The sequence below is a fragment of the Entelurus aequoreus genome, linkage group LG11, assembly GCF_033978785.1.
Source record: "Entelurus aequoreus isolate RoL-2023_Sb linkage group LG11, RoL_Eaeq_v1.1, whole genome shotgun sequence".
Taxonomy (NCBI): Eukaryota; Metazoa; Chordata; class Actinopteri; order Syngnathiformes; family Syngnathidae; genus Entelurus; species Entelurus aequoreus.
The window spans coordinates 9,591,000-9,618,693 of record NC_084741.1 but is presented as its reverse complement, the minus strand read 5'-3'; the positions used below and the strand labels follow the sequence as shown (position 1 = coordinate 9,618,693).

The 27,694-nt window shown below is 38.8% G+C and overlaps 1 protein-coding gene across 1 annotated transcript; it reads right to left on the bottom strand.

The window, feature by feature from the left end:
- Nucleotides 1-853: 853 nt before the first annotated feature.
- Nucleotides 854-11,932, bottom strand: LOC133660508 (probable U3 small nucleolar RNA-associated protein 11). The gene is made up of 6 exons (XM_062064045.1): nucleotides 11,767-11,932; nucleotides 11,608-11,669; nucleotides 10,573-10,675; nucleotides 1,295-1,420; nucleotides 1,091-1,201; nucleotides 854-1,023 (listed from the first exon to the last, which is right to left on the bottom strand). Exons 1-6 carry the CDS (start codon nucleotides 11,824-11,826, stop codon nucleotides 940-942), a joined length of 546 nt encoding a protein of 181 aa, XP_061920029.1. The 5' UTR covers nucleotides 11,827-11,932; the 3' UTR covers nucleotides 854-939.
- Between the last annotated feature and the right edge of the window lie 15,762 nt (nucleotides 11,933-27,694).

Sequence of the window (27,694 nt, the reverse complement as noted above, 5' to 3'; positions counted from 1 at the left end):
CTCCTGCATATACAGTATTATGCATATTGCTGCTCATGCACATACAGTATTATGCATATTGCTGCTCCTGCATATACAGTATTATGCATATTGCTGCTCCTGCACATACAGTATTATGCATATTGCTGCTCCTGCACATACAGTATTATGCATATTGCTGCTCCTGCATATACAGTATTATGCATATTGCAGCTCCTGCATATACAGTATTATGCATATTGCTGCTCCTGCATATACAGTATTATGCATATTGCTGCTCCTGCATATACAGTATTATGCATATTGCTGCTCCTGCATATACAGTATTATGCATATTGCTGCTCCTGCATATACAGTATTATGCATATTGCTGCTCCTGCATATACAGTATTATGCATATTGCTGCTCCTGCATATACAGTATTATGCATATTGCTGCTCCTGCATATACAGTATTATGCATATTGCTGCTCCTGCATATACAGTATTATGCATATTGCTGCTCCTGCATATACTCACTGGCCACATTATTAGATACACATTCTGATACCACAGCTTAAATTGCAATATCTTGCTTTAGGAGGGTCAAAACATTAGCATCAACTCTGTGTTGCTGAAAAGTATAACATTTTCTTTTTTTGTGTAGCTCTTGTGGTGGATCTCATTACAGATGTGTAGGAGTACCTAATGATGTGGTTAAGCGTATTTCTCAGTAAAAAAAAATGTCACTGTTCCTACAGTGGAATTCTAAATGTAGGTTACTAGCTCCATCTAGTGGTACAAAATATCACCTGCATCAGGAATTGTCCCACTAGGTTTCTCATTTTAAAGTCTTAAATTATGCAAAACCCAGCGTTGGAGAGTGAAGTCAAATATATTGTATTGTTTAATAGCTAGCAGAGAAAAGAAGTGTTTGTATGTACAACGAGTAGCAGCAATAAATTTGAGCACTGTGGCGGACTCAGCGTTTCCTCTTGGTGTCAAACTTGTAGATGGGAGCAGAACCAGGTGTCTCGTCCTTTACTTTCACTTTCTTGGTTTTATCCTGCTGCACACAAAGACGTGATTAAAAAATAGAAAGTCCACCTCAGAAGCTAGAAAAGTTATGTTACCTGTAGGTCCTTGTGGGCCTGGATTTTCTGGCTGATGACAAACAATTTGCTTTCGCGGTCGATCCTTTGGGAAAGAAGCCTGTACTCCAAGGACTGTTTCTTGGACAGTTTCTACACACGAGTGGAGGGGTGAAAAAAGTCAGTTCCAGCTGGTATTGTATTTTTTTTTTAAGGGACAAAGCAACATTTATTACGAGGACGTACCACGAGGTGGATGGGCTGTATGTCTCTGGGAAAGCGCTTGGTCCTCAGCGTGTCCACTGTCGGCCTGTTGTACGCTCCATCCACCAGCTCGGGGACAGTGTTCAGGTGTTCGGACAAGTCAAACCGCTGCACTGCAGACGCAAACATTTGTAGAAATATTACAAGATGATCGAAACACCACAACCAGCAAGCAAACAATGCAAATAGGGTTGTCTAATTTTGTGCACCCTTCATAACAGGCCTGGGCAATTATTTCGACTCGGGGGCCAAATTTAGAGAAAAAAATGTGTCTGGGGGCTAGTATATCTGACTTTTAGGAACACTCCCTCACAATGTCTTATTGAATGCTAAAAACGTTTTGACAGACCGCCACCTCTAAAGGCTTTAGTGGTCACATGCACAATTTAGCTCTTATTTCCAAAATTGTGTATACTCCTGAATTGGGGTCTTATGCCGACATATGGACACTTATACTGCCACCTGGAGGTGTCAGAAGAGTATAACATACAATGGAATTTGGAAAAAAAAGTGTAAAAATAAAAATGTGCATGTCATGAAGTACACGTTTGTGTACTTATGGACTAAGTACATCATATTCAAATATGATATTTAGTTTTTATCCTAATTAGGGTACAATAAGCCCAAATAGCAAAGACAAATAAAAAAAAAGCATGGAAAAAAACACCTGGGGCCTTGAGGTTAAAAAACCGAATGGAATTTTTTATTTTTCTACTGAATGAGACACCCAGAATGTACATGAAAATAAAGAATGTGGGATTTACAATATTAACTATGACCAATAAAACACTGAATATTGACAACATATCCCACCCCCCCTTGATCGACATTTTACAATCAAGCGAAACGCAACAAACAGCTAAATATGAACGCTAAGGGTAAAAACCCCACCTACAATCTGATATATGTGATAGATCACTAAGCTTTAGAACTTTGTTGTAAAAATCTCCTTCTGCTGGCCCCTCTGGAAACACTCTGTGGAAACACTCCCCACCCACACTGCTTGGTGCCTCATCTGAGCTGCTGTGACTTAAATGACCATAGTAACTAATTAGATGACCATAGTAACTAATTTGATTACCATAGTAACTAGTATATGATGCAAAAGCGTAGATTCCAACCATTGAAATACTTTGTATAGTTCAAGATGACGTTAAAGTGCATCCAGCAGTGGAGGCTCCTCTATGGGGTCTTGGGGCACTAGGAGGTTAACCCCTTTACTACTGTTACCCCAGGTGGCCCTTGGCAAAGGCCTAGTACCTGATTGCCCCCTAGCCAGGGATACGGTGAAGACCTCAACGGCGCAGCAGGCGGAAGATGTATGAACCACCACAACGGCTGCAATGGCGGAAGAAGGCACTCCCACATCCATGTGGGCCCATTTATGGGGAAATAACAACCCAAGACCTCAACGGTGGAACAGGCGGAGGATGACTGCTAACCCTATGGAGCGTCACAACGGCTGGGATGGCGGATGAAGGCTGCAGCAGAAAAGGGTCCCCAGTCGTCTTGGACTCCATGCCACTGGACCCTGACCCGGATCTGTCAAGGATGGTGTGGTGACTGTGCACCAGTCTCCCCACGTTAAACCAAGTCACGCACAGGCATCCTCCATAAAGAGATACACCCCTACCAGGAAGGCCGCCGATGATGAGGATAGTTCCAAGACTTACGGTAATTTGAAAACATCCCTGCACATCATAATTGCAGCTACACTTTCCATCTTAAAGATCAAAACCATTTTTAGGGAATGTCCGGCGGGCCAGATTGAAAAGCTTAACGGGCCACATGTGGCCCCCGGGCATTCATTTGCCTTTATAGTGAATCTTTCTTCCCTGGTCACCTTAATAATGTGCTCAGAAATGCATTTTTTTTAAGATTTCGAAAACACTGACCGGTTTATTGAAGTACTGAAGCATACTGATGGCAGTCCACAAAAAAGACATTGAAAAATGAATGCTGTGTCTTTTATAGTGTACAGTTGAAATGATCCTGCAAGGTTTATGGCAAAATGTTCACTTAAGAAGTTCCTCGCCACTTCACGCTTCAAATATTTGGTCTTCACGACATTGAATATTTTCTTGAAGCATATTCTACACATTTCGGCCCTAAATTAAGTCTTTTATGTACTACAGTGCAGCATTTGTCATATTTTACCTACTCAGTGGCCTAGTGGTTAGACCAGGGGTCAGCAACCTTTTTGAAAGCAAGAGCTACTTCTTGGGTAGTGATTAATGTGAAGGACTACCAGTTTGATACACACTTCAATAAATTGCCAGGAATAGCCAATTTGCTCAATTTACCTTTAACTATGTTATTATTAATAATTAATGATATTTACACTTAATTGAACGGTTTAAAAGAGGAGAAAACTCGAAAAAAATGACAATTACATTTTGAAACATAGTTTATCTTCAATTTCGACTCTTTAAAACTCAAAATTCAACCGAAAAAAAGAAGAGAAAAACTAGCTAATTCGAATCTTTTTGAAAAAATCAAAAAAATAATTTATGGAACATCATTAGTAATTTTTCTTGATTAAGATTCATTTTAGAATTTTGATGACATGTTTTAAATTAAGTTAAAATCCAATCTGCACTTTGTTAGAATATATAACAAAGTGGACCAAGCTATATTTCTAACAAAGACAAATCATTATTTCTTCTAGATTCACCAGAACAAAAATTTTAAAAGAAATTCAAAAGACTTTGAAATAAGATTTAAATTTGATTCTACAGATTTTGTAGAATTGCCAGAATATTTTTTTTGAATTTGAATCATAAGTTTGAAGAAATATTTCACAAATATTCTTCGTCGAAAAAACAGAAGCTAAAATGAAGAATTAAATTAAAATGTATTTATTATTCTTTACAATAAAAAAAATAAATTTACTTGAGCATTTGTTTAAATTGTCAGGAAAGAAGAGGAAGGAATTTAAAAGGTAAAAAGTTATATGTGTTTAAAAATCCTAAAATAATTTTTAGGGTTGTATTTTTTCTCTAAAATTGTCTTTCTGAATGTTATAAGAAGCAAAGTAAAAAAATTAATGAATTTATTCAAACAAGTGAAGACCAAGTCTTTAAAATATTTGCTTGGATTTTCAAATTCTGGTAAGTGCTGCTATTTGAGCTATTTTTAGAACAGGCCAGCGGGCTACTTATCTGGTCCTTGCGGGCTACCTGGTGCCCGCGGGCACCGCGTTGGTGACCCCTGGGTTAGAGTGTCCGCCCTGAGATGGGTAGGTTGTGAGTTGAAACCCCGGCCGAGTCATACCAAAGACTATATAAAAATGGGAGCCATTACCTCCCTGCTTGGCACTCAGCATCAAGGGTTGGAATTGGGGGTTAAATCACCAAAATGATTCCCGGGCGCAGCACCGCTGCTGCCCACTGCTCCCCTCACCTCCCAGGGGGTGAACAAGGGGATGGGTCAAATGCAGAGGACACATTTCACCACACCTAGTGTGTGTGTGTGTGTGACAATCATTGGTGCTTTAATTTTCTATTGTGTTGTGGCATTAGATTTTCACCAAGCGGGACTTGGGGTTCCGGGTTAAGGGTGAACACTGCTGGGAACACGACGGCTTATCTCAGCGCTCTGCAACAATCAAATTGACCACATTTTTGAAGAACAACTTTTTCTTTTTTTTTTCAATTTCATCTTCAACTCCCACCTCATCAATAATACGTTGGTGAGCATTTGACAAAAAAACAACTGCACTCTCGTTCTGGTAAGCAGGCAAAATAGGAAGTGGTCACTTAGCAATGGGAGAGAACACGCTAAAAGCCAAATCACGTAACAGTATCAAGTTTGGCTGCACCATCGTGCCATCTCGCTGTTGATTCTCTGCATGGAGTGAGAAGAGAAAGTAAAAAAAAGGAGTGCTGCAGAGAGAAAATTAATTGTCGATACCACAGGAAAAGTCACCTCGACAGTAAATATTAGGTACGAACTGAAGTGCAGTACAGTATAAACAAAATAAATTACAAAATATAACGAATGTGCTACTTTAAAACAAAAGTAATTTGGTCCAATAATATTTAAATAATAATTACTTTGAAACGCAAATCCCATAGGGGTGATGAAAGGATGGTCAGTGACTGAGAGCTGCGGCCTGCCACCATGACCCTGCACTCCCTCCCCTATGTTGCTAGATATCTCGAGATGTACGTTATAATATGTATATGTGCTTTGCCATTAAGGTTTTTTTCCCACTCCAGACTGGGCCCCCTTAGGAGCCCAGTCTAGATTGTATTTTTTTTACTCATCCTTCCCCAGTGTTTTACCTTTTTCCCCATCTTTTACAGGGCGCCTTGCGGCGACCCATCAGCGTTCCTGTTCTGTAACCCTGTACACTGTTTGTTTGTCTAATCTTGAACGGGTTTGTGCTGAAAACAAAGTTTCGTTGTACTTGTGCAATGACAATAAAGACCTATCTATAGGGATGATGTTTGATAAGGAATTATCGAGTTCAAGCCTATTATCGAATCCTCTTATCGAACCGATTCCTTATGGATTCTCTTATGGAGTCCAGATAGGTTGTTGTATATGGAAAAAAACACACAATATTTGGTTTAACAAAAGCTCACTTTTATTATATAAAAAAACATTTTAACCTAATAAATAAATAAATATTGACTGTTACCCCCCTAAAAAAATAAAATAAAATAAATAAATAATTACTGTTGTTACCCAAAGTATATTAAGTGTGATTTTTCATAAAAACAAATATATACAGTAACACAAAAACAAGCTGTCTCTGTGATCACTATAGGTGTATAAATAATAATATAGTGTTAAATAAAATCAGTCCCTTGGGAACAAAACTGGAAATAATACAGCTCTCCAAAAAGTGCACTTCTGCTGCTATTTGACATAACTGTTTGTTATGATGCTTTGACATTTTTGCACTTTATTTCTTTATTGAAAGAAAATTCAATGAAGAGAAAAGTTGTTTGCAAATGTGGCTACAATGCTAAAAAATGAAAAGTTAAAGCTAAAAAAAGAAATACACTTTATTGAGTTAACATTATTTCTTTATAGGGGGAAAGATGTTATGAGCTAGGGAATATAACAACTACACTACCCAGCATGCAACGGGAGTGACGAGCATGCGCGGTAGCCCCGAAAAGTGTTGTTGCATGTTGTCACCCGTGAAAGTAAACGTCAAGAAGTCAGCCAACACGCCTCGTCTGCATTATTTATAATTAGACAGACAACACATATACAGTGTGAAAAACAAAAGTTAAAAAAGGGAGATGTGTTGTATATATATGTATGTGCTGCGGTGTCATATATGTTGTATATATATGTATGTGCTGCGGTGTCATATATGTTGTATATATATGTATGTGCTGCGGTGTCATATATGTTGTATATATATGTATGTGCTGCGGTGTCATATATGTTGTATATATATGTATGTGCTGCGGTGTCATATATGTTGTATATATATGTATGTGCTGCGGTGTCATATATGTTGTATATATATGTATGTGCTGCGGTGTCATATATGTTGTATATATATGTATGTGCTGCGGTGTCATATATGTTGTATATATATGTATGTGCTGCGGTGTCATATATGTTGTATATATATGTATGTGCTGCGGTGTCATATATGTTGTATATATATGTATGTGCTGCGGTGTCATATATGTTGTATATATATGTATGTGCTGCGGTGTCATATATGTTGTATATATATGTATGTGCTGCGGTGTCATATATGTTGTATATATATGTATGTGCTGCGGTGTCATATATGTTGTATATATATGTATGTGCTGCGGTGTCATATATGTTGTATATATATGTATGTGCTGCGGTGTCATATATGTTGTATATATATGTATGTGCTGCGGTGTTGTATATGTTGTATATATATGTATGTGCTGCGGTGTCATATATGTTGTATATATATGTATGTGCTGCGGTGTCATATATGTTGTATATATATGTATGTGCTGCAGTGTCATATATGTTGTATATATATGTATGTGCTGCGGTGTCATATATGTTGTATATATATGTATGTGCTGCGGTGTCATATATGTTGTATATATACCATACCATACCATACCAACTTTATTTATAAAGCCCTTTAAAAACAACCACAGTTGAAAAACAAAGGGCTGTACACCACAAAGAAATAAAGGCAAAGGACATATATGTATGTGCTGCGGTGTCATATATGTTGTATATATATGTATGTGCTGCGGTGTCATATATGTTGTATATATATGTATGTGCTGCGGTGTCATATATGTTGTATATATATGTATGTGCTGCGGTGTCATATATGTTGTATATATATGTATGTGCTGCAGTGTCATATATGTTGTATATATATGTATGTGCTGCAGTGTCATATATGTTGTATATATATATGTATGTGCTGCGGTGTCATATATGTTGTATATATATGTATGTGCTGCGGTGTCATATATGTTGTATATATATGTATGTGCTGCAGTGTCATATATGTTGTATATATATGTATGTGCTGCAGTGTTGTATATATATGTATGTGCTGCAGTGTTGTATATATATGTATGTGCTGCGGTGTCATATATGTTGTATATATATGTATGTGCTGCAGTGTCATATATGTTGTATATATATGTATGTGCTGCAGTGTTGTATATATATGTATGTGCTGCAGTGTTGTATATATATGTATGTGCTGCGGTGTTGTATATGTTGTATATATATGTATGTGCTGCGGTGTCATATATGTTGTATATATATGTATGTGCTGCGGTGTCATATATGTTGTATATATATGTATGTGCTGCGGTGTCATATATGTTGTATATATATGTATGTGCTGCGGTGTCATATATGTTGTATATATATGTATGTGCTGCGGTGTCATATATGTTGTATATATATGTATGTGCTGCGGTGTCATATATGTTGTATATATATGTATGTGCTGCAGTGTCATATATGTTGTATATATATGTATGTGCTGCAGTGTCATATATGTTGTATATATATGTATGTGCTGCGGTGTCATATATGTTGTATATATATGTATGTGCTGCGGTGTCATATATGTTGTATATATATGTATGTGCTGCAGTGTCATATATGTTGTATATATATGTATGTGCTGCAGTGTTGTATATATATGTATGTGCTGCAGTGTTGTATATATATGTATGTGCTGCGGTGTCATATATGTTGTATATATATGTATGTGCTGCAGTGTCATATATGTTGTATATATATGTATGTGCTGCAGTGTTGTATATATATGTATGTGCTGCAGTGTTGTATATATATGTATGTGCTGCGGTGTTGTATATGTTGTATATATATGTATGTGCTGCGGTGTCATATATGTTGTATATATATGTATGTGCTGCAGTGTCATATATGTTGTATATATATGTATGTGCTGCAGTGTTGTATATATATGTATGTGCTGCAGTGTTGTATATATATGTATGTGCTGCAGTGTTGTATATATATGTATGTGCTGCAGTGTTGTATATATATGTATGTGCTGCAGTGTTGTATATATATGTATGTGCTGCGGTGTTGTATATATATATGTATGTGCTGCGGTGTTGTATATATATGTATGTGCTGCAGTGTTGTATATATATGTATGTGCTGCAGTGTTGTATATATATGTATGTGCTGCGGTTGTTTTAAGAAGGTTGCGACAGCTGCCGTAAAGGAGGTGCGTTGCTAGCCTGGTTGCTATGTTTCCGGTGGGTGGTAAAAGTGTTGGTCATGTGTTTGTACCCTGCTCAAATCTCTCAGTAAAGTTCTTCATTGGATTATAGCTTTTGTTTTGAACTTTATTACACCTTGGAGCGCTTTTTTCCGTCCATTTTTTCCTGCTTTCGCTATCTGCGCCTAATGACTGAGCTACTTGACGCCATTTCTTGTGATGTCCCACGGAGCATTTCTGGTCGGGACGGGATTCGTTCCGAGGGATTCGAATAAAGAACCAACTCTTTTCTTTACTATAGTGGTCTCGATAACGGGTACCGGTTCTCAAAAAGGGATTCGAGTCCGAGGACTCGGTTCTTTTCTTATCGAACAACCGGGAAAACCAGTTTCGAGTATCATCCCTACCTATCTATCAAATAATAACATGATTTCCTTTCTGCAATTAAATAGGAATAAAAGACCAAATTAAATGTTACACAGCGTGGCACTAAACCTGCAAAAAATAGTTCCTCTCAGCTTTTTCCAAGTTCAGATTTTCACACTATTTTGTTACACTTTTTTAAGCCTTTTTTACATTCTACATATTTTTGTATCTTAATTCTAAGAGGTTATAACAGTCATACAATGGGATTTTTAGAGCTTTTTTTTAACATTGAGTGTTTCCATGGTTGTGTTAAAAAATGGCTAAGGGGATTATAATCAGAGGATGGTTACATCCATCTATCCTTCCCTTTTTTTAACTGCTCGTCCCTCTCGGGGTCGCGGGAGGGTGCTGGAGCCCATCTCAGCTGCATTCGGGCAGTAGGCGGGGTACACCCTGGACAATCGCAGGTCCAACACAGGTAGACAGACAACCATTCACACACACCAATTGAGTGTTAAAGTTAAAGTAGCAATGATTGTCACACACACACTAGGTGTGGCGAAATTGTTCTCTGCATTTGACCCATCACCCTAGGTAACCCTCTGGGAGGTGAGGGGAGCAGTGGGCAGCAGCGGTGGCCGCGCCCGGGAATCCTTTTTGGTGATTTAACCCCCAATTCCAACCCTTGATGCTGAGTGCCAAGCAGGGAGGTAATGGCTCCCATTTTTATAGTCTTTGGTATGACTCGGCCAGGGTTTGAACCTCCAAATGTGTTTGGAGGTGGGAGGAAGCCGGAGTACCCCACGCAGTCACAGGGAGAACATGCAAACTCCACACAGAAAGACCCCCAGCCCGGGGATCGAACCTGGGTCTTTCGTATTGCAAGGTGCGCACACAAACCAACCCCTGCCCACCATGCTGCCAGGATTACATTTGAAATAAAAATGTTAACATTCTTTTTTTTCTTTCTCTCCTGGTCCTTATTTTCGATAGATCATAAAAAACACCGCCCAGTCCCAGTGTATTTGTCACACATATCAATCAATCAATCAATGTTTATTTATATAGCCCTAAATCACAAGTGTCTCTAAGGGCATAATAGCACAGGCAATATAGATTCCAGTTTTGACACATTTTCACCCTTTTTTCAACAGTTTAGGAGCAGAATAGTTACATGAGAAAAATATGCGCCCGTTGTTAGGGTTACCTTTATTTGTGAGTTGACCATGTTATGGTAGAACTCATCTGGATTCTTCTCCAGAGCCTTCTTCTTAAGGGCTTTGAGGGTGTTTTGCTTCTTGTGGTAGTCACTGTTGGAACACAATCAATGGCCGTAGTTAAATATCAGTGTTAAAACCTAGATCAGTGTTTTTCAACCTTTTTTGAGCCAAGGCACATTTTTAGCGTTGAAAAAATGCAGAGGCACACCACCAGAAGAAATCATTAAAAAACGAAACTCAGTGGACAGTAAAAAATCGTTGTCGCAATTTTGGATATGACTTTAAAGCATAACCAAGCATGCATCAATATAGCTCTTGTCTCAAAGTAGGTGTACTGTCACCACCTGTCACATCAAGCCCTGACTTATTGAGTTTTTTGCTGTTTTCCTGTGTGTAGTGTTTTACTTCTTGTCTTGCGCTCCTATTTTGGTGGCTTTTTCTCTTTTATTGGTTATTTTCCTGTAGCAGTTTCATGTCTTCCTTTGAGCGATATTTTCTGCATCTACTTTGTTTTAGCACTCGAGAATATTTCAGTTGTGTTTATCCTTCTTTGTGTGGACATTGTTGATTGTCATGTCATGTTCGGATGTACATTGTGGACGCCGTCTTTGCTCCACAGTAAGTCTTTGCTGTCGTCCAGCATTTTGTTTTTGTTTACTTTGTAACCAGTTCAGTTTTATTTTTGTCCTGCATAGCCTTCCTTAAGCTTCAATGCCTTTTCTTAGGGACACTCACCTTTTGTTTATTTTTGGTTTAAGCATTAGACACAATTTTACCTGCACACTGCCTCCCGCTGTTTTCGACATCTACAAAGCAATTAGCTACCTGCTGCCACCTACTGATATGGAAGAGTATTACACGGTCACTCTAGCTCTCGACAGCACCGACACTCAACAACAACACATCATTTGCAGACTACAATTACTTGTTTAAAAAAAAAAAGCTAACCCAAACGGGTGAAATTAGACTAGTGTGCCGCGGCACAGTGGTTGAAAAACACTGGCCGAGACAAACAAACTTACTCTGCACGGAGTTTGTAGTCTTTCTTCTTCTGCAGGAGTCCCAAATGCTTCCTAAAGGCAGGCTGAGCGGACACAGAAAAAGGTTTAGTGTTAAATAATAAATGATGTTTAATAAATAAGCGTGGCCATGTTAGCCTTTGGCTAGGTCTGCTAGCTCACCTGAGATTGTTCATGGTGGCTTCTCTGTCGGGATTTTAAGGCTTTTCTGAACGACGACATGTCTGAAAAATGTCTGGAAAAAACTTATTGTACAAGACTTTTTAAAAAAAAGCCCTTAAATTTAAACTTGGGTCATTCAACGCGAGTGTGCTGCTCCTCAAATCGCTTTCCGTATAATCACGTGGTTTCCGGTTTGGCGTGCGGTGTTTTATTCCATTCCGCAGATTCGGCACGAAAAGAGACATACTAAAAACGTCGTGTAGGTCTTTATTCGTAAGTCTAACACGCTAAATAATTATGAAATATTTTTTTACAGGTACGATTTGTCATCTGAACGATGGTAAAGTGGAATAAAAATGTCCCTTGGGAGCGCCAAGTGCCAACTGGATGAGTTTAGGTAAAGACGACAGGGAGCGCTGTTTTACAGATGCGTCGAATATGGGATAAGCCTTTTTTTTATTTGTTTTATTTTATTTTATAAACCTTTATTTATAAATTGCAACATTTAAAAACAATTGAGAAATAATAATAATTTTAAAACAGTACAAAACAGCGCCAGGGGGGTTGTAAACTCAATAAAGTAACTAAAATCCATCCATCCATTTCTACCGCTTTTCCCTTCGGGGGCGCTGGAGCCTATCTCAGCTACAATCGGGCGGAAGGCGGGGTACACCCTGGACAAGTCGCCACAAATTTTTATTTATTGTTCTTATTTATTTTTTTATTTATTCTATAACTATTATACATTGCAACATTTACAAACAATTGAGAAATAATAATAATCAAAAACAGTACAGAAACAGTACAAAACAGCGGCAGGGGGTTGTAAAAGCAATAAAGTAACTAAAATCTATCCATCCATTTTCTACCGCTTGTCCCTCTCGGGGTGGCGGGGGGTGCTGGAGCCTATCTCAGCTGCATTCGGGCGGAAGGCGGGGTACACCCTGGACAAGTCGCCACAAATGCGTCGAATATAGGATAGGACAGCCTTTTTTAATTTTTTATTTAAATTATATTTTTTAGTTTTTAAATTTTACGAACCTTTATTTATAAATTGCAACATTTACAAACATTTGAGAAATAATAATAATAATTTAAAAAAGTACAAAAACAGTACAGAAATAGTACAAAACAGCGGCAGGGGGTTGTAAACTCAATAAAGTAACTAAAATCCATCCATCCATTTTCTACCGCTGGAGCCTATAACAGCGACATTCGGGCGGAAGGCGGGGTACACCCTGGACAAGTCGCCACCTCATCGCTAAAGTAACTAAAATATAATGCAATATATATATATATATATATATATATATATATATATATATATATATATGTATATATATATATATATATATATATATATATATATATATACTGTATAGATGTAAGCACAAGTTAACACTTGCAGGGCATTACTGCCTGACGCACCTCCGACAGTGCCATGTGGTGCTGGCTGCAGGGTCGTCAGCCGGGAGCCACCCTTCACAGATGTTTCGCTCCTTTAATCCCGGAACATCTCTGGGTGGTGGAGCAGCGACAGGGACGTCTCCCTTCCACCCCCTGCAGCCAGCTGGAGGATCCATAATGTACCCACATTCTAACCCCGGTGTTATTGCTGTTGTGTATATGGAATGAGTCCCAAGGGACTATATATATATATATATATATATATATATATATATATATATATATATATATATATATATATGTAAATATACATATTTTTAAATATATATTTATATTTATTTATTTACATATACATATATATATATATATATATATATATATATATATATATATATATATATATATATATATAATATATATATCGCCCTGTCTCTGCTTTGTCTGCGTCACGGTACTCGATGTTCTGGACACAAACACTGATACGAGAAGACTCGCAATCCAACATTGCAAGTTGTCCCTTTGCACAGATAGAAAAGTACAACTTCAGCACAATTGATAATAACTATAGCAACGGCCTTTAAGCATGAGAGTTGTGTGATAACTTATACATAATTATTCCAACACGTGTATCTTAGTTGTTTTCATGAACAAATTTGGAGGTGTTGAAATCGCCATAAAAAATTGTCAAGTAGCATGTCAATGGAAAAATCTATGTATTTTAGCGTCAAGCTGGCGCATTTTTGGAAAAGTAGAGCCTTAGTAACGGAGTGTTTTTGAGTCCATTTCTTTGTTGGCTTTGGAAATCGCAAGACTTCACTGCAAAAAGTCAGTGTTCAAAAACAAGGAAAAAATATACAAAAATGAGGGGTATTTTATTTGAACTAAGCAAAATTATTTGCCAATATAAGAAGAACATTTGGCTTGTCAAGAATTTCCAAAACAAGTAAAATTAGCTAACCTCAATGAACCCAAAAATAGCTTAAAATAAGTATATTCTCACTAATAACAAGTGCACTTTTCTTGGTAGAAAAAAAAAGAGACCTTTTTGCTCAATATGTTGAAAAATATTCTTCAATGAAGTAAATGCTAGTGCCATTATCTTGCAGGCATGTGATTTGACCACAATGAAAAAGACTGAAAACATTTCCTGGGGTCTGGGGGGACGAAGGCCCCCAGCCAGGTCCAGCCAGGTCCTGCCACCAGTGCCCTGGTGGGCTGGTGGGGGGACAAGGAAGCTCCTGGTTTTTCACCAATTTAACATGCTAAAATGAACAAAGACAGCACCATTTGAAGAACATATTTGAGTGTTTAAAGACATGAAAACATCATTAATAGAACATACATAACCTAATGAATCACTGTATATGGTTCAGTCCCAACAGTATTTAGTCACTAATATTTACATCTTGTGTTCCCAGGTCACATTGATCAGTGTTATTATCTACACTTTATTTACAGTATTACCACATTACTTCAGTTCACTTCACACATTAGCTTTCTCCGAGAGCCCTAACATGAGCTTTCCTCGCACATTTATTTAACAAAATACCAAATGTAAACATTTCATTCTTTTTGCCAAAATAGGATATACATTTATGAAAATAATTAAAGGTGTTTAGTATTGTTTACTCATATTTGAAAATAGGAAATAATAATAATGTGAGGACATATTGCATGAAACAAGTGTGAAAATATTGACCTTCAAGATTGTTACACCACTGACAATAGTTTCAACAGACTACATAAGAACTTCATATTACAAAATAGTATTATATGCACATTTATTTAAAATAAATTGTTAACTGGAATCAATAATGCGACTCTTTGAATTTCTGTCATTTCATAATATATTTTCACGTGGCTTTTTATTTTTAGAAAAACCCATTTATATTTCGCAAAGCAATAATTGGTTAATATTTAAAACAAACATGCGTATTTCGCAAGCAAATATTTTTTAGCTGACCTCATTATTAACAACCCTGTGTGCAACTGAAGTGGGCGGATCTTTCCTCTCCATGTCTACAGCAGTTGTGGATGTAAACAAAGGATGAAGTCCGTAAGGTTTGCTCACTTTGGGTTGACATCCAAAAGTAGCAGCGAGTGAAAAGTTAGTTTTCCTTGCTTCAAGTTGTTTCATATGTTTTTGGTGTTTCGCATGTACTTCCAAAGCCTTGAAACCTGGTGATCCATAGTCAATATTATCATGACACCACGTGCACTAAACCTTTCCGGGACCATCGATTTTCCGAATAAAATCACCGAACAAAGTCGTAACTTCCTTCTTCCCAACAGTATCAGTGATTTCCCTTTCCATCCAGTCCCATCCAAACTTATTTTTGACATGTTTATCAATTTCTTTTACTCGTAAAGAGTCCTTTCTCTCGAGAACCGACATCGTTTACGTATGGAAAATGGCGGTATGATGACGTTATTAATGTCATCATTCATAACAGATGTCCTGATTGGTCACAAGGAACATATCGACCAATCAACTACGGCGTAATATAAACTACGTCTCGAATCTTGATTTAGGGTCGGGAAAAAAAAACGAAAAACGGGAGATAATTTTTTTTTCTCCCCGAGATTAAAAAAGACGGAATTCCGACTTTAGACGGAAAAATCACATGCCTGAGCTTGACATAATGATATGCACTCGGCATTACATTTCTTGAAAGCAGCAAACTTATACTAAAAACTAATTTATTGTTCTTAATGGAAAGGTAACAAGGCAAGCGCTTGTTACTCTCGGGGTCTCCTAGCCGCTCAGGCAAATCATTTGGTCTAAAAATGCATTTTTCCATGGATAACATGACATCATCGCGCCAAGTGCGTGCTCTTTAAGTCAATTAGTGTGCATATATACAGCCCGGCCCTCGGCCAAAATGTTTGTAATTAAAATTTTGAGGAATTTATCTGAACGTGCATGAACTACAGTATTTCTGTTCAAAATTGTTTGAAATGTTAAATGTTGAAATATTAACTGTCAGTTTACTGTACTGTGCCAACTGTACTACTATATGAGTACGTGTTTTCTATTGTTGCATTGAAAATAAAACCGCAAAGTCCATTTGGCTGTCATCTGTTTTAATTATGAGACACAATTGTGTCAAAGTCATGATTTTTTTATTTCATGCTTGAAATAAGAAAGTATTACTTTAAAAAAGTAGTTTTCTACTTGTGAGTGTTGATGACACAGCTTTGCAACACTTGATATTCTAGTTTCAAGCATGTTTTACTCAATATAGGCAATCAAATCCATCAGTAATATCTTACTGAGATCATTTAGGACCAAAACCCTTAAAACAAGTAAAAGACTGGAACATAAAATCTGCTTAGTGAGAAGAATGATCTTATCAGACAGAAAATAAGCAAATATCAGCCTTATTTGACATATTTCATCTTACTTAGATTTCAGTTGTTGCAGTGTACCTAGAAGTTGCATATCTTATGTGTGACTGCCATCTACTGGTCACACTTATCATTACACCATGCACCAAATAAAATTGCTTCGAGGTCGGTAAGCGCAAACAGAATTATTCCGTACATTAGGCGCACCGTCGATTTTTGAGAAAACGAAAGGATTTTAAGTGCGCCTTATAGTCCGCTACACCTCCCTGATATCGAAGTACATGTCAAACTACTTCCTTAACGTAAATGACCGCCATAACCACAACACCAGGGGGAGCTCCACTAACCACGTTAAACCCAGATTCCCAACTAACAAAGGTCTTAACTCATTCTCTTTCTATGCCACATCAATGTGGAATGCACTCCCAACAGGTATAAAAGAAAGGGCATCTCTATTCTCCTTCAAAACCGCAATAAAAGTTCACCTCCAGGCAGCTACAACCCTAAACTAACACCCTCCCCGGATTGCTAATAATCAAATGTAAACAATCAAATGCAGATACTTTTTCTTTTTCTTATGCCTTCTGATCTCTCTCTCTCTCTCTCTCTCTCTCTCTCTCTCTCTCTCTCTCTCTCTCTCTCTCTCTCTATGTCCACTACTTGATGTCCATACCCCCCCCCTCCACACCCTCTGATTGTAAATAATGTAAATAATTCAATGTGATTATCTTATGTGATGACTGTATTATGATGATAGTATATATGATAGTATATATCTGTATCATGAATCAATTTAAGTGGACCCTGACTTAAACAAGTTGAAAAACTTATTGGGGTGTTACCATTTAGTGGTCAATTGTACAGAATATGTACTTCACTGTGCAACCTACTAATAAAAGTCTCAATCAATCAATCAAAAGTCCGAAAAATACGGTAACAGGGAACAGAAAGGCATTTGAAGAGTCATACTGGGTTTTTTTAAGGTGTGACTGAAATGAACAGTCCGGAGAGATGACACACAGCAGTCAAAGCACCAGTGAGCTCATCTGACCCAGACTTGCAACTGTGCATGGATGTAATATCCCACCAAACAAGCGCCCACCTCTCCTCACCCCTCACCCCTCACCCCCCTCCTCTGAACCACCAAGAATGTCTGTTACATGTGTGAGATTTGCCCAGCATGCAGAATGTTTGTGGCTGATGAGGACGATGAATGGGATCAGTGTTTCCACATGATGTCACATATTTTCTTTATCAGCCCGGCGGTTAATGACCCCGAATCCCGCGCACGTTTCCGCGCGACTAATCCACTCGCCCGCAAGACTGTGCTCTATATTTACAGCAACCGCCGCCGGTGTAGTTACACCTTTTAATGTCTGCAATCAGACTGACTGAGTTCCTCACTGTTTCATTCCTGGAAGTCAGGGAAATACTGCAATGGGACCTCTAAAATGTTTCAGATTTAGCATTTGCCCATCGGAAATAACACAAACAGGAATAAAACTTCGTCAAAACCTTTTCAAGTTGACTGTCGTACAAGTGTAAAAAGAAGTTAACCACTGTTGTTAGTACTGTGAACACTGATGATGAAGGCAATTTGTATAGAAATGATCCATTCAAGGGCCAGATTTACTAAGATCCAAACAAACGCGGTGAACAGCGTGTGCAATCTATAAAATAGGGTGTACTACTAGTAGGCGTGTTACAGTCGCGCTCATAAGTTGACATACCCTGGGAGGATTTATGATTTCTTGGCCATTCTTCAGAGAATATGAATGATAACACAAAAACCTTTGTGTTATTGAGATGCAAAGAAAAATCCACAAATAACTTCAGCTGGAATACAGGACCCTCTGAAAAATTGTGGCGTGGCTGTTTCAAGATGCACAATAAGGACGCACTTGAAGAAAAATGGGCTGCATGGTTCGAGTCGCCTGGAAAGCCATTTCTGCGCAAAAGTCACAAAGCATCCCGCTTAAATTACGCCAAACAGCACAGAGACAAGCCTCAAAACTTCTGGAACAAAGTAAATTGGAGTGATGGGGCCAAAATTGAACTTTTTGGCCACTCGACCATGCAGCCCATTTTCCTTCAAGTGCCTCCTTATTGTGCATCTTCAAACAGCCACACCACAATTTTTCAGAGAGTCCTGTATTTCAGCTGAAGTCATTTGTGGATTTTTCTTTGCATCTCAAACAATTTCCCTTGCAGTTGTGGCTGAAATCTTTGCTGGTCTACCTGAATCCCTCATTTTCCACTTCTTCATCAGCGTTTGAACACTGCTGATTGGCATTCTCCATTCCTTGGATATCCTTTTATACCCATTTCTGGTTTTATGCACTTCAATGACCTTTTCTCGCAGATCCTTTGACAATTCTTTTGCCTTCCCCATGACTCAGAATCCAGAGACATGTGTGCAGCACTGGATGAAAGATGCAATGGTGTGTCACAAAGTCACTGAGCTTTTATACACACACATTCATTACAAACAAACATGTCAAAGGTGAGGATTGGAACCTTGATTAGTCATTCAAACCTCTTTGTGTCAACTTTTGTGCATGTTATCACATCAAAGTCACTGGGGTATGTCAACTTTTGATCAGGGTCATTTGGGTACTTTCTTTTGTCATTTTGATTTAAAAAGAGTAAACACAGTTGTTTGCCAATAAATAGCTTCACACAACCATTAAGCATGAGTGGAAGAAAGGTGTTTGTGTTATCATTCATATTCTCTGAAGAATGGCCAAGAAATCCTACATTCTCCCAGGGTATGTCAACTTATGAGCACAACTGTACGTGTGATTTACTAACACTGTGTACAGACCGCCTTATTTAAATGATGTACTATACGGGCATCACCACGGAGACACTCTCATTTACTGCTCATGCATGTTATGGTGCTCCTACTTTCAAATAACACATTGTGGAAGTGGCTTCCCTGCGGTCCCACCGACAGACACTTCACAGGATCCAAGCTTGCAGGTTTGAACAAAGTTTTAATGATCATATGTTTTATCAACAAGTTTTCTTCTCCCAGAGGGTGACTTTTCAGTCGCGTCCGTAACCTCTCTTCCCCTCTGGTCCCGCCCGCTTACTGTTAAAGACAACAAGATGATTAGATTAACACGTACCACCTGTGAAATCTAATCACCTGCTAGCTGTGTCTCGCCGTCAGCACATGCCACGCCCCTGTCCGATGGCGCTCGTCCTCTGTAAGCATGGACAGCGGCGGTGACTTTTCTTCCTGCAAGCAGCGCTGACTACACCTCCCCCCACACACATGTACTACTTTTTATGGGCATTTTAGAAGCAGTCTATCTAAGAAACATGTTTAATGTAGCGAAATATTTTTTTTGTTAAAATAAAGCCAAAAATGCAAATTTTTGTGTTTTTTTTAATTAGAAAAGTATTGAAAAGTAGCTGTGTCTCGCCGTCAGCACATGCCGTGTCCCTGCCCAATGGCGCTTGTCCTCAGTACCATGGACAACGGCGGTGACTTTTCCTCCTGCAAGCAGCGCTGACTACACCTCCCCCCACACACATGTGGCGGCATGGCGTAGTGGGTAGAGCAACCGTGCCAGAAACCTGAGGGTTGCAGGTTCGCTCCCCGCCTCTTACCATCCAAAAATCGCTGCCATTGTGTCCTTGGGCAGGACACTTCACCCTTTGCCCCCGGTGCCACTCACATCGGTGAATTGAATGATGAATGATAGGTGGTGGTCGGAGGGGCCTTTGGCGCAAATTGCAGCCACGCTTCCGTCAGTCTACCCTAGGGCAGCTGTGGCTATGAAAGTAGCTTACCACCACCAGGTGTGAATGAATGATGGGTTCTACATGTAAAGCGACTTTGGGTACTTAGAAAAGCGCTATATAAATCCCAGGTATTATTATTACTACTTTTTATGGGCATTTTAGAAGCAGTCTATCTAAGAAACATATGTTTAATGTACCAAAATATGTTTTTGTTAAAATAAAGCCAATAATGCCATTTTTATTTTTTTTTAAATTAGAAAAGTATCGAAAAGTAGCTGTGTCTCGCCGTCAGCACATGCCACGCCCCTGCCCGATGGCGCTCATCCTCAGTAACCATGAACAGCGGCGGTGACTTTTCCTCCTGCAAGCAGCGCAGACTACCGTATTTTCCGCACCATAAGCCGCACCTAAAAACCACAATTTTTCTCAAAAGCTGACAGTGCGGCTAATAACCCGGTGCGCCTTATATATGGATTAATATTCATATTTATTTTCATAAAGTTTAGGTCTCGCAACTACGGTAAACAGCCGCCATCTTTTTTCCCCGTAAAAGAGGAAGCGCTTCTTCTTCTACGGTAAGCAACCGCCCCCATAGAAGAGGAAGCGCTTCTTCTTCTACGGTAAGCAACCGCCAAGGTGAGCACCCGCCCCCGTAGAAGAAGAAGCGCGCGGATATTTCATTTCATTTGTGTGTTTCTGTAAAGAGCACAAAATGTCTCCTACTAAGAGACACGCGTACAAGGTTCCACTGACTTTTGATATTCCTGTGAACCGCACTGTGGATACAACGGGAACACGTACGGTGAATATCCATTACCTTGCCATGCTAACGGCCAGAAACTTCCACCCACGGTGATATTCAAAAGGAAGACCTTGCCAAAAGAGAACTTTCCAGCCGGCGTCATCATACAAGCTAACTGGAAGGGATGGATGGATGAAGAAAAGATGAGCGAAGAGACCGGGTGACTTTTTTCACGCAGCTCCGTCCCTGTTGATCTATGACTGCATGCGCGTCCACATCATCGATGGTGTCAAAAAACAAGTGAAGCACACCGAAGAAGAAGAAGAATTCGAGGGATTTGTGGATGAGTAATAACTTCAGAACGTGAGCTTTAAATGTTTATTTTGTGTGTTGTGTGACATTAACGTTCGAGCAACGTTGAGTTATTGATGTTGCTATTGCTCTGCACTATTTTGAGTGTTACTATTTTTGTGATTGCACATTTGCACATTACATTTTGGGAGTGAACAGAGTTGTTAGAACGCTGGTTTGTAATATATTATTAAAGTTTGACTGACCTATCTGACTGTTTTTTTGACATTCCCTTTAGCGTAGCGTAGGTGCGGCTAATAACACGGGGCGGCTAATAGGTAAACAAAGTTTTGAAATATGCCATTCATTGAAAGTGCGGTTTACAACACAGGGCGGCTTAGGGTGCGGAAAATACGGTACACCTCCCCCCACACACATGTACTACTTTTTATGGGCATTTTAAAAGCAGTCTATCTAAGAAACATATGTTTAATGTACCGACATTTTTTTTTGTTAAAATAAAGTTAATAATGCCATTTGTGGTGTTTTTTTTAAATTAGAAAAGTATCGAAAAGTATCTAAAAGTAGCTGTGTGTCGCTGTCAGCACATGCCCGATGGTGCTCATCCTCAGTACCGTGGACAGCGGCGGTGACTTTTCCTCCTGCAAGTAGCGCAGACTACACCTCCCCCCACACACATGTACTACTTTTTATGGGCATTTTAGAAGCAGTCTATCTAAGAAACATTTGTTTAATGTACCAAAATATTTTTTTGTTAAACAAAGCCAATAATGCCATTTTTGGTGTTTTTTTTAAATTAGAAAAGTATCGAAAAGTAGCCGTGTCTCGCCGTCAGCACATGCCACGCCCCTGCCCAATGGCGCTCGTTCTCAGTACCATGGACAGCGGCAGTGACTTTTCTTCCTGCAAGCAGCGCTGACTACACCTCCCCCCACACACATGTACTACTTTTTATGGGCATTTGAGAAGCAGTCTATCTAAGAAACATGTTTAATGTACCGAAATATTTTTTTGTTAAAATAAATGCCATTTTTGGTGGGTTTTTTTAATTAGAAAAGTATCGAAATACATTTTGGTGCCAATACCAGTACCAAAATATTGATATTGAGACAACCCCACATGGCACCTTTGGATTTTGCGTGAATCGGTGCCAAAAAAGCACCGGATTCGGTACCGGATTTGGTACCCATCCCTGTGTTAGAAAGTGGTTGACCGCTACTACTAAACCACAAAAGCACAAGTGTCAAACTCAAGGCCCGGGTGGGCTACTTGATTTCATGTGGCCTGCAAAAAACTGAAAATGTAGACCCAAGCAAGCATTTTTCAAAATGTTGGTGAAATAATTTTAAATTTTGGCATAAAAAAATCTACCGCATGCAACTGCAGTTCTTTGTAACTGAATGTTATTTGATGCAAAACATTATTCTTAGCATTTTTCTTTTATCATATGGCTATTATACATTTGAATGGTTACACAGTTAAAAGTGGCCTGTTGAGGACAGCCTTAACTGCAATGTAGCCCAGGTTAAAAATGACTTTTACACCTTTGTACTAAAGGATGTTACGAGGATATACAAAAGCTGAAACCAGTGAAGTTGTCACGTTGTGTGAATGGTAAATAAAAACAGAATACAATGATTTGCAAATCCTTTTCAACCTACATTCAGTTGAATAGACTGCAAAGACAAGATATTTAACGTTCGAACTGGAAAACGTTGTTGTTTTTTTCTACAGTTGTTCGCTACATCTGCAAGTGCAAGTTAAAACTCTACTAAGCAAAGCGAGAGCCATTTATCAACAGCACCCAGAAACGCCGCCAGCTTCGCTGGGCCCGAGCTCATCTGATGCAAAATGGAAAAGTGTTGTGTGGTCTGACGAGTCCACATTTCAAATAGTTTTTTGTCAGGTTCAAACACTGATGACATCTATTAAACAAGACAAGAAGCAGCGAATCAAACAGAGGCAGAATTAATTTTTGCTCAATTGAGGAGAAACGTGTCAACCTACAACCTCTCACAGTGTCACCCACGCTCTGGCGAAAGATTGTACGCCACCTCTTTTTATTTGGATTTTCCCTGTTTACACAACAACATCTGCTTCCAAAGGAATGGGGAGTATGTAAACAGTCATTGTTTTCGGTCACATTAACACAAAAGAAAAAGATGCCTCGGGCTTGGGCTAGTCCTGGATTCAGCTTGAGCAGGTCTTGGATGACAATAGATAACCCCCTCCCGTCTCCTCCCACCGTACACAATGGAATTTTCTAAGCCTTTGCTTGGTGCAACAAAGACAGCCTCTTGTCTGTTCATTGGGAACTCAGTACGGAAAGTTTTTTGATCATTTACATTCAATTTTTCTGACATTTTTGGAAACTGAAAATTGAATATAAGCTGAAAAGGATTTGCAAATCATTGCATTCTGTTTTTATTTACGAAATACACAACATGCCAACTTCACTGGTTTTGGGTTTTGTACATTTGTATTGTTTCACAGTTAAAAGTGGCCTGTTTAGGGCTGCAATGTGGCCCAGGTTAAACATGAGTTTTACACCCGTGTACTTCAAGGATTTTACAAGGATGTATTTGTGTTACCCGACTTTGATAATTTGTACATTTTGCACAGAAAAAAACCATTGTACTTAACGTAACACTCAACGTGTATACACTGTGGTCTTTGAATACCTACTTCCACAGCTCCATGGCCGTCAGCAGCCCTGCACGGCCTCTGTTCAATGCCCGCCAGTCGCCAGCCTCTCCGATATTGCCTCATTCCTGGGTGGTATTTTCACCAGCGCTTTGAAACCGCAGAGTCTTGTAAAACAAAAATGTCTACAATTAAGTGGGAATATAGCGCTTATTTTCCCTGCTTGAGTTTTCAAAGTGTGTATTGCAGCGTGATACCTTCTTTACACAGTCGAGTGGCGAGGCTTGTTGGGTGGCGAAAAGATCAAATGACCAGTGTGGCGCGTCTTTAGAAAGAATGTTGGGTCGTATAACGGAAAAAGAATACCAATACCTCACACCAATCATGGAAAAAACAGATATTATGTGGTAAAAAACCTTTATTCATCACTAATTTACTGCGTTTATCAGTCTAATTGGAGCATTAGTCAGGATTCTCATAACAGTTGATTCCATCCAGGTGCAACTCACATTCAAGACAAAGGGCCTGATCTACTAAGATCCAAATGACAGGCGCTAAACTGCATGTGCAAACTGTAAAATTGGGTGTACTAGGGTTGTCTCAATACCAATATTTTGGTACCGGTACCCGTAGCAAAATGTATTTCAATACTTTTCGATACTTTTTGTCATGTTCTGTGGTGTGGATCTTGTTTTTTGTTATTTTCGGTTTTAAACTCCATAGTTCCTGTTTTTTGGTGCACTCTTGTTTGTTTTGGTTGCCATGGTGGCATATGATTTTCACCTGCTGCTGGTGTTCGGACACACGCACCTTGCTTTAATCAGGAAGAGACTATTTAAGCCTGTAGTTGCCAGGTAGTCGGCTTGGCGACATTACTCTGTTCTTGCTATGTGCTACTCTGATTACTCTGTCCATGCCATAGTTCATGCTGCTCTTTTCTTGCTCGTTTCACGTCACAGTAAGTGTACTTTTGTTTCATGTCCATAGTTTCTGCCCATGTGTTAGTTTTGTTACCTGCGCCAAGTTTTGTTCCTCCACTGTGAGCGCTTTTTGTTTGTACCTTTTGTAGTTTTTTTGAGTAGAAATTCAATCATGTTCTTACCTTCAAGCCATGTCTGCTGTAGTCCGTTTGCATCACGGGAAAACAATCCTTGTAGTAAGCTGCGTCGTAATAATCCTCGTCATGACACTTTTCTAAATAAAGGGGACCACAAAAATGGCATTATTGGCTTTATTTTAACAAAAAAGAATTTAGGGTACATGAAACATATGTTTATTATTGCAATTTAGTCCTTAAATAAAATGTTGAACATACTAGACAACTTGTCTTTTAGTAGTAAGTAAACAAACAAAGACTCCTAATTAGTCTGCTGACGTATGCAGTAACATATTGTGTCATTTATACACCTATTATTTTGTCAAAATTATAAAGGACATGCGTTAAAAAATTATTATTAATCTACTTGTTCATTTATTGTTAATATCTGCTTATTTTCTGTTTTAACATGTTCTATCTACACTTCTGTTAAAATGTAATAATCACTTATTCATTTATTTAAAAAAAGCCTTTTTTCTTTACATTTATGCATTTTAGTTCTGGCTATTAGGCTGTTCTAGTTTTTATATTTTTTTATTTTATTATCTTTTTATTTTTTAAATTAATTTTGTTAATACACTGTAGCACTTTAAGGTTGTTTTCTCAATGTAAAGTGATTTCTACAAATAAAATCTATTATTATTATTATTATTATTATTATTCTCTTCTTTGATACTTTACATTAGTTTTGGGTGATACCACAAATTTAGGTATCGATCCGATACCAAGTAGTTACAGGATCAAACATTGGTCATATTCAAAGTTCTCATGTGTCCAGGGACATATTTCCTGAGTTTATAAACATAGCATAAATTAATAAAACACAAAAAAAAGTGTCATGACGAGGGGGTTTTCTCATCTCACTGCGAGGATTGTTCTCCCGGGATGCAAACGGACTTTTCCGGACCAGGGTAGCAGGTAGGAACATATTTAATTACCAAAACCAGAAAACAACCTGAAGGCGAGCGTGCCTAACGCACGTGAAAGCTAAGACAAAAAACTTGGGACATGAAACTAAAGACATGAAAAACTCAGTAAACTGTGATTTGAAACAAACTATGGAAAAAGACATGGAACGAGCAGCATGAACAAAGTAATCGCATGACACAAGCATAAAAAGAGCATGAAACAATCGCATGAATACGAGCATGAACTATGGCATGAAAAGAACAATGTCGCCAGACCGACTAACTGGCAACCACAGGCTTAAATAATAGTCTCTCTTGATTAGAGACAGGTGTAACCCGAACGCAAGAGACAGGTGAAAAGCATAAATCGTCATGGAAACTAAAACAAACAATGGAGCGCAAACAGGAACTAAAAGAGTCCAAAAACTAACAAAAACATAATCCAGACCACAGATCATGACAAAAATAAGTTGTGATGCCAAAAAATAGGTAAACTCGATCCGATACCAAGTAGTTACAGGATCATACATTGGTCATCATTTAAGTTCTCGTGTGTCCAGGGACATATTTCCTTAGTTTATGAATATAATATGAATTGAAAAAAAATAGATACTAGATACGCTCTTGTACTTGGTATCATTACAGTGGATGTCAGGTGTAGATCCACCCATGGCGTTTGTTTACATTGTGATGCCGGTGAGCTATTGTATCCTCCTACGGTGTGTAGTGAAGCATGTTTAGCTATTCCTCGTCCTGCATGGATGATACTTGTAAGAAACTTACTTTATTTGTCGCCATGGAGGCGAGGATTAGTGATTTCGAAGTAGCTGCGGATGGATGTTAGCTGCTAGCTAGCTAGCCGTGTTTTAAGGCACCTCGTTCCTGAGGGTGTTTCAGTGTTATAACTTCACCTTTATCATTAGTTTTTACACCAAAATGCGTCCATTCTCCCTTTTCTGTCTACACACTGTGTCTCCTCGTAAGTACTCTGTGGGCTCTGTACCGAGGATGTCGTTGTGGCTTGTACAGCCCTTTGAGACACTTGTGATTTAGGGCTATATAAATAAACATTGATTGATTGATTGATTGATTGATACTCCGTGTGTGTGCGCTGCCGAATATGCTCCTCTGCTCGTAAAACCAGCAATGACACGTGACGACGACGCGCCGTCATGCCCGTTTAAAAAAAAATATGGCGAACCGGTACTTTTCAAACAGAGTATGGTACCGTTTCTGTGTACTACCAACATTATGTGCCCATGGAAACATTCATTTCCCTCCATATTCATGTTATCATGCTCCTAAATGTGCTGTTTTGCGATGTTGAACAAGCAGCGCACATCTATAATCTGGAACACATTTTCTGGAATCGCAATGTATTTTTAGCACCCTGATACGTGCTGTGCAGGGAGGCGGTGGACCATCACGTGCTGTGCAGGGAGGCGGTGGACCATCACGTGCTGTGCAGGGAGGCGGTGGACCATCACCACTCCACAGCAAAGTCATGCGCCTGGAATGATCCAAACGCAAGAAAATGCATATTGCAAGATGTTTCAATTAAAATAAATTAAAAAAGTGTTTTTGTTTTTTTGTTTATTTCGAACATGCATCAGTTATTAATATGACCATTTTTCAGTTTTTTTAAATCGCGAAATGTTCGAAAAGGAGAAGGAAGAAACAGAGCTTATCTAATCCGATACCCCTTTTCCATTTCATAGC

Coding starts and splice junctions, on each gene's coding strand:
- LOC133660508 (XM_062064045.1), bottom strand. CDS start 11,826: ATGTCGTCGTTCAGAAAAGCCTTAAAATCCCGACAGAGAAGCCACCAT. Junction 1,421..10,572: donor TGGTCAACTCACAAATAAAG/GTAACCCTAACA, acceptor TCTGCAGTGCAG/CGGTTTGACTTGTCCGAACA. Junction 1,024..1,090: donor AGGCCCACAAGGACCTACAG/GTAACATAACTT, acceptor TGTGTGCAGCAG/GATAAAACCAAGAAAGTGAA.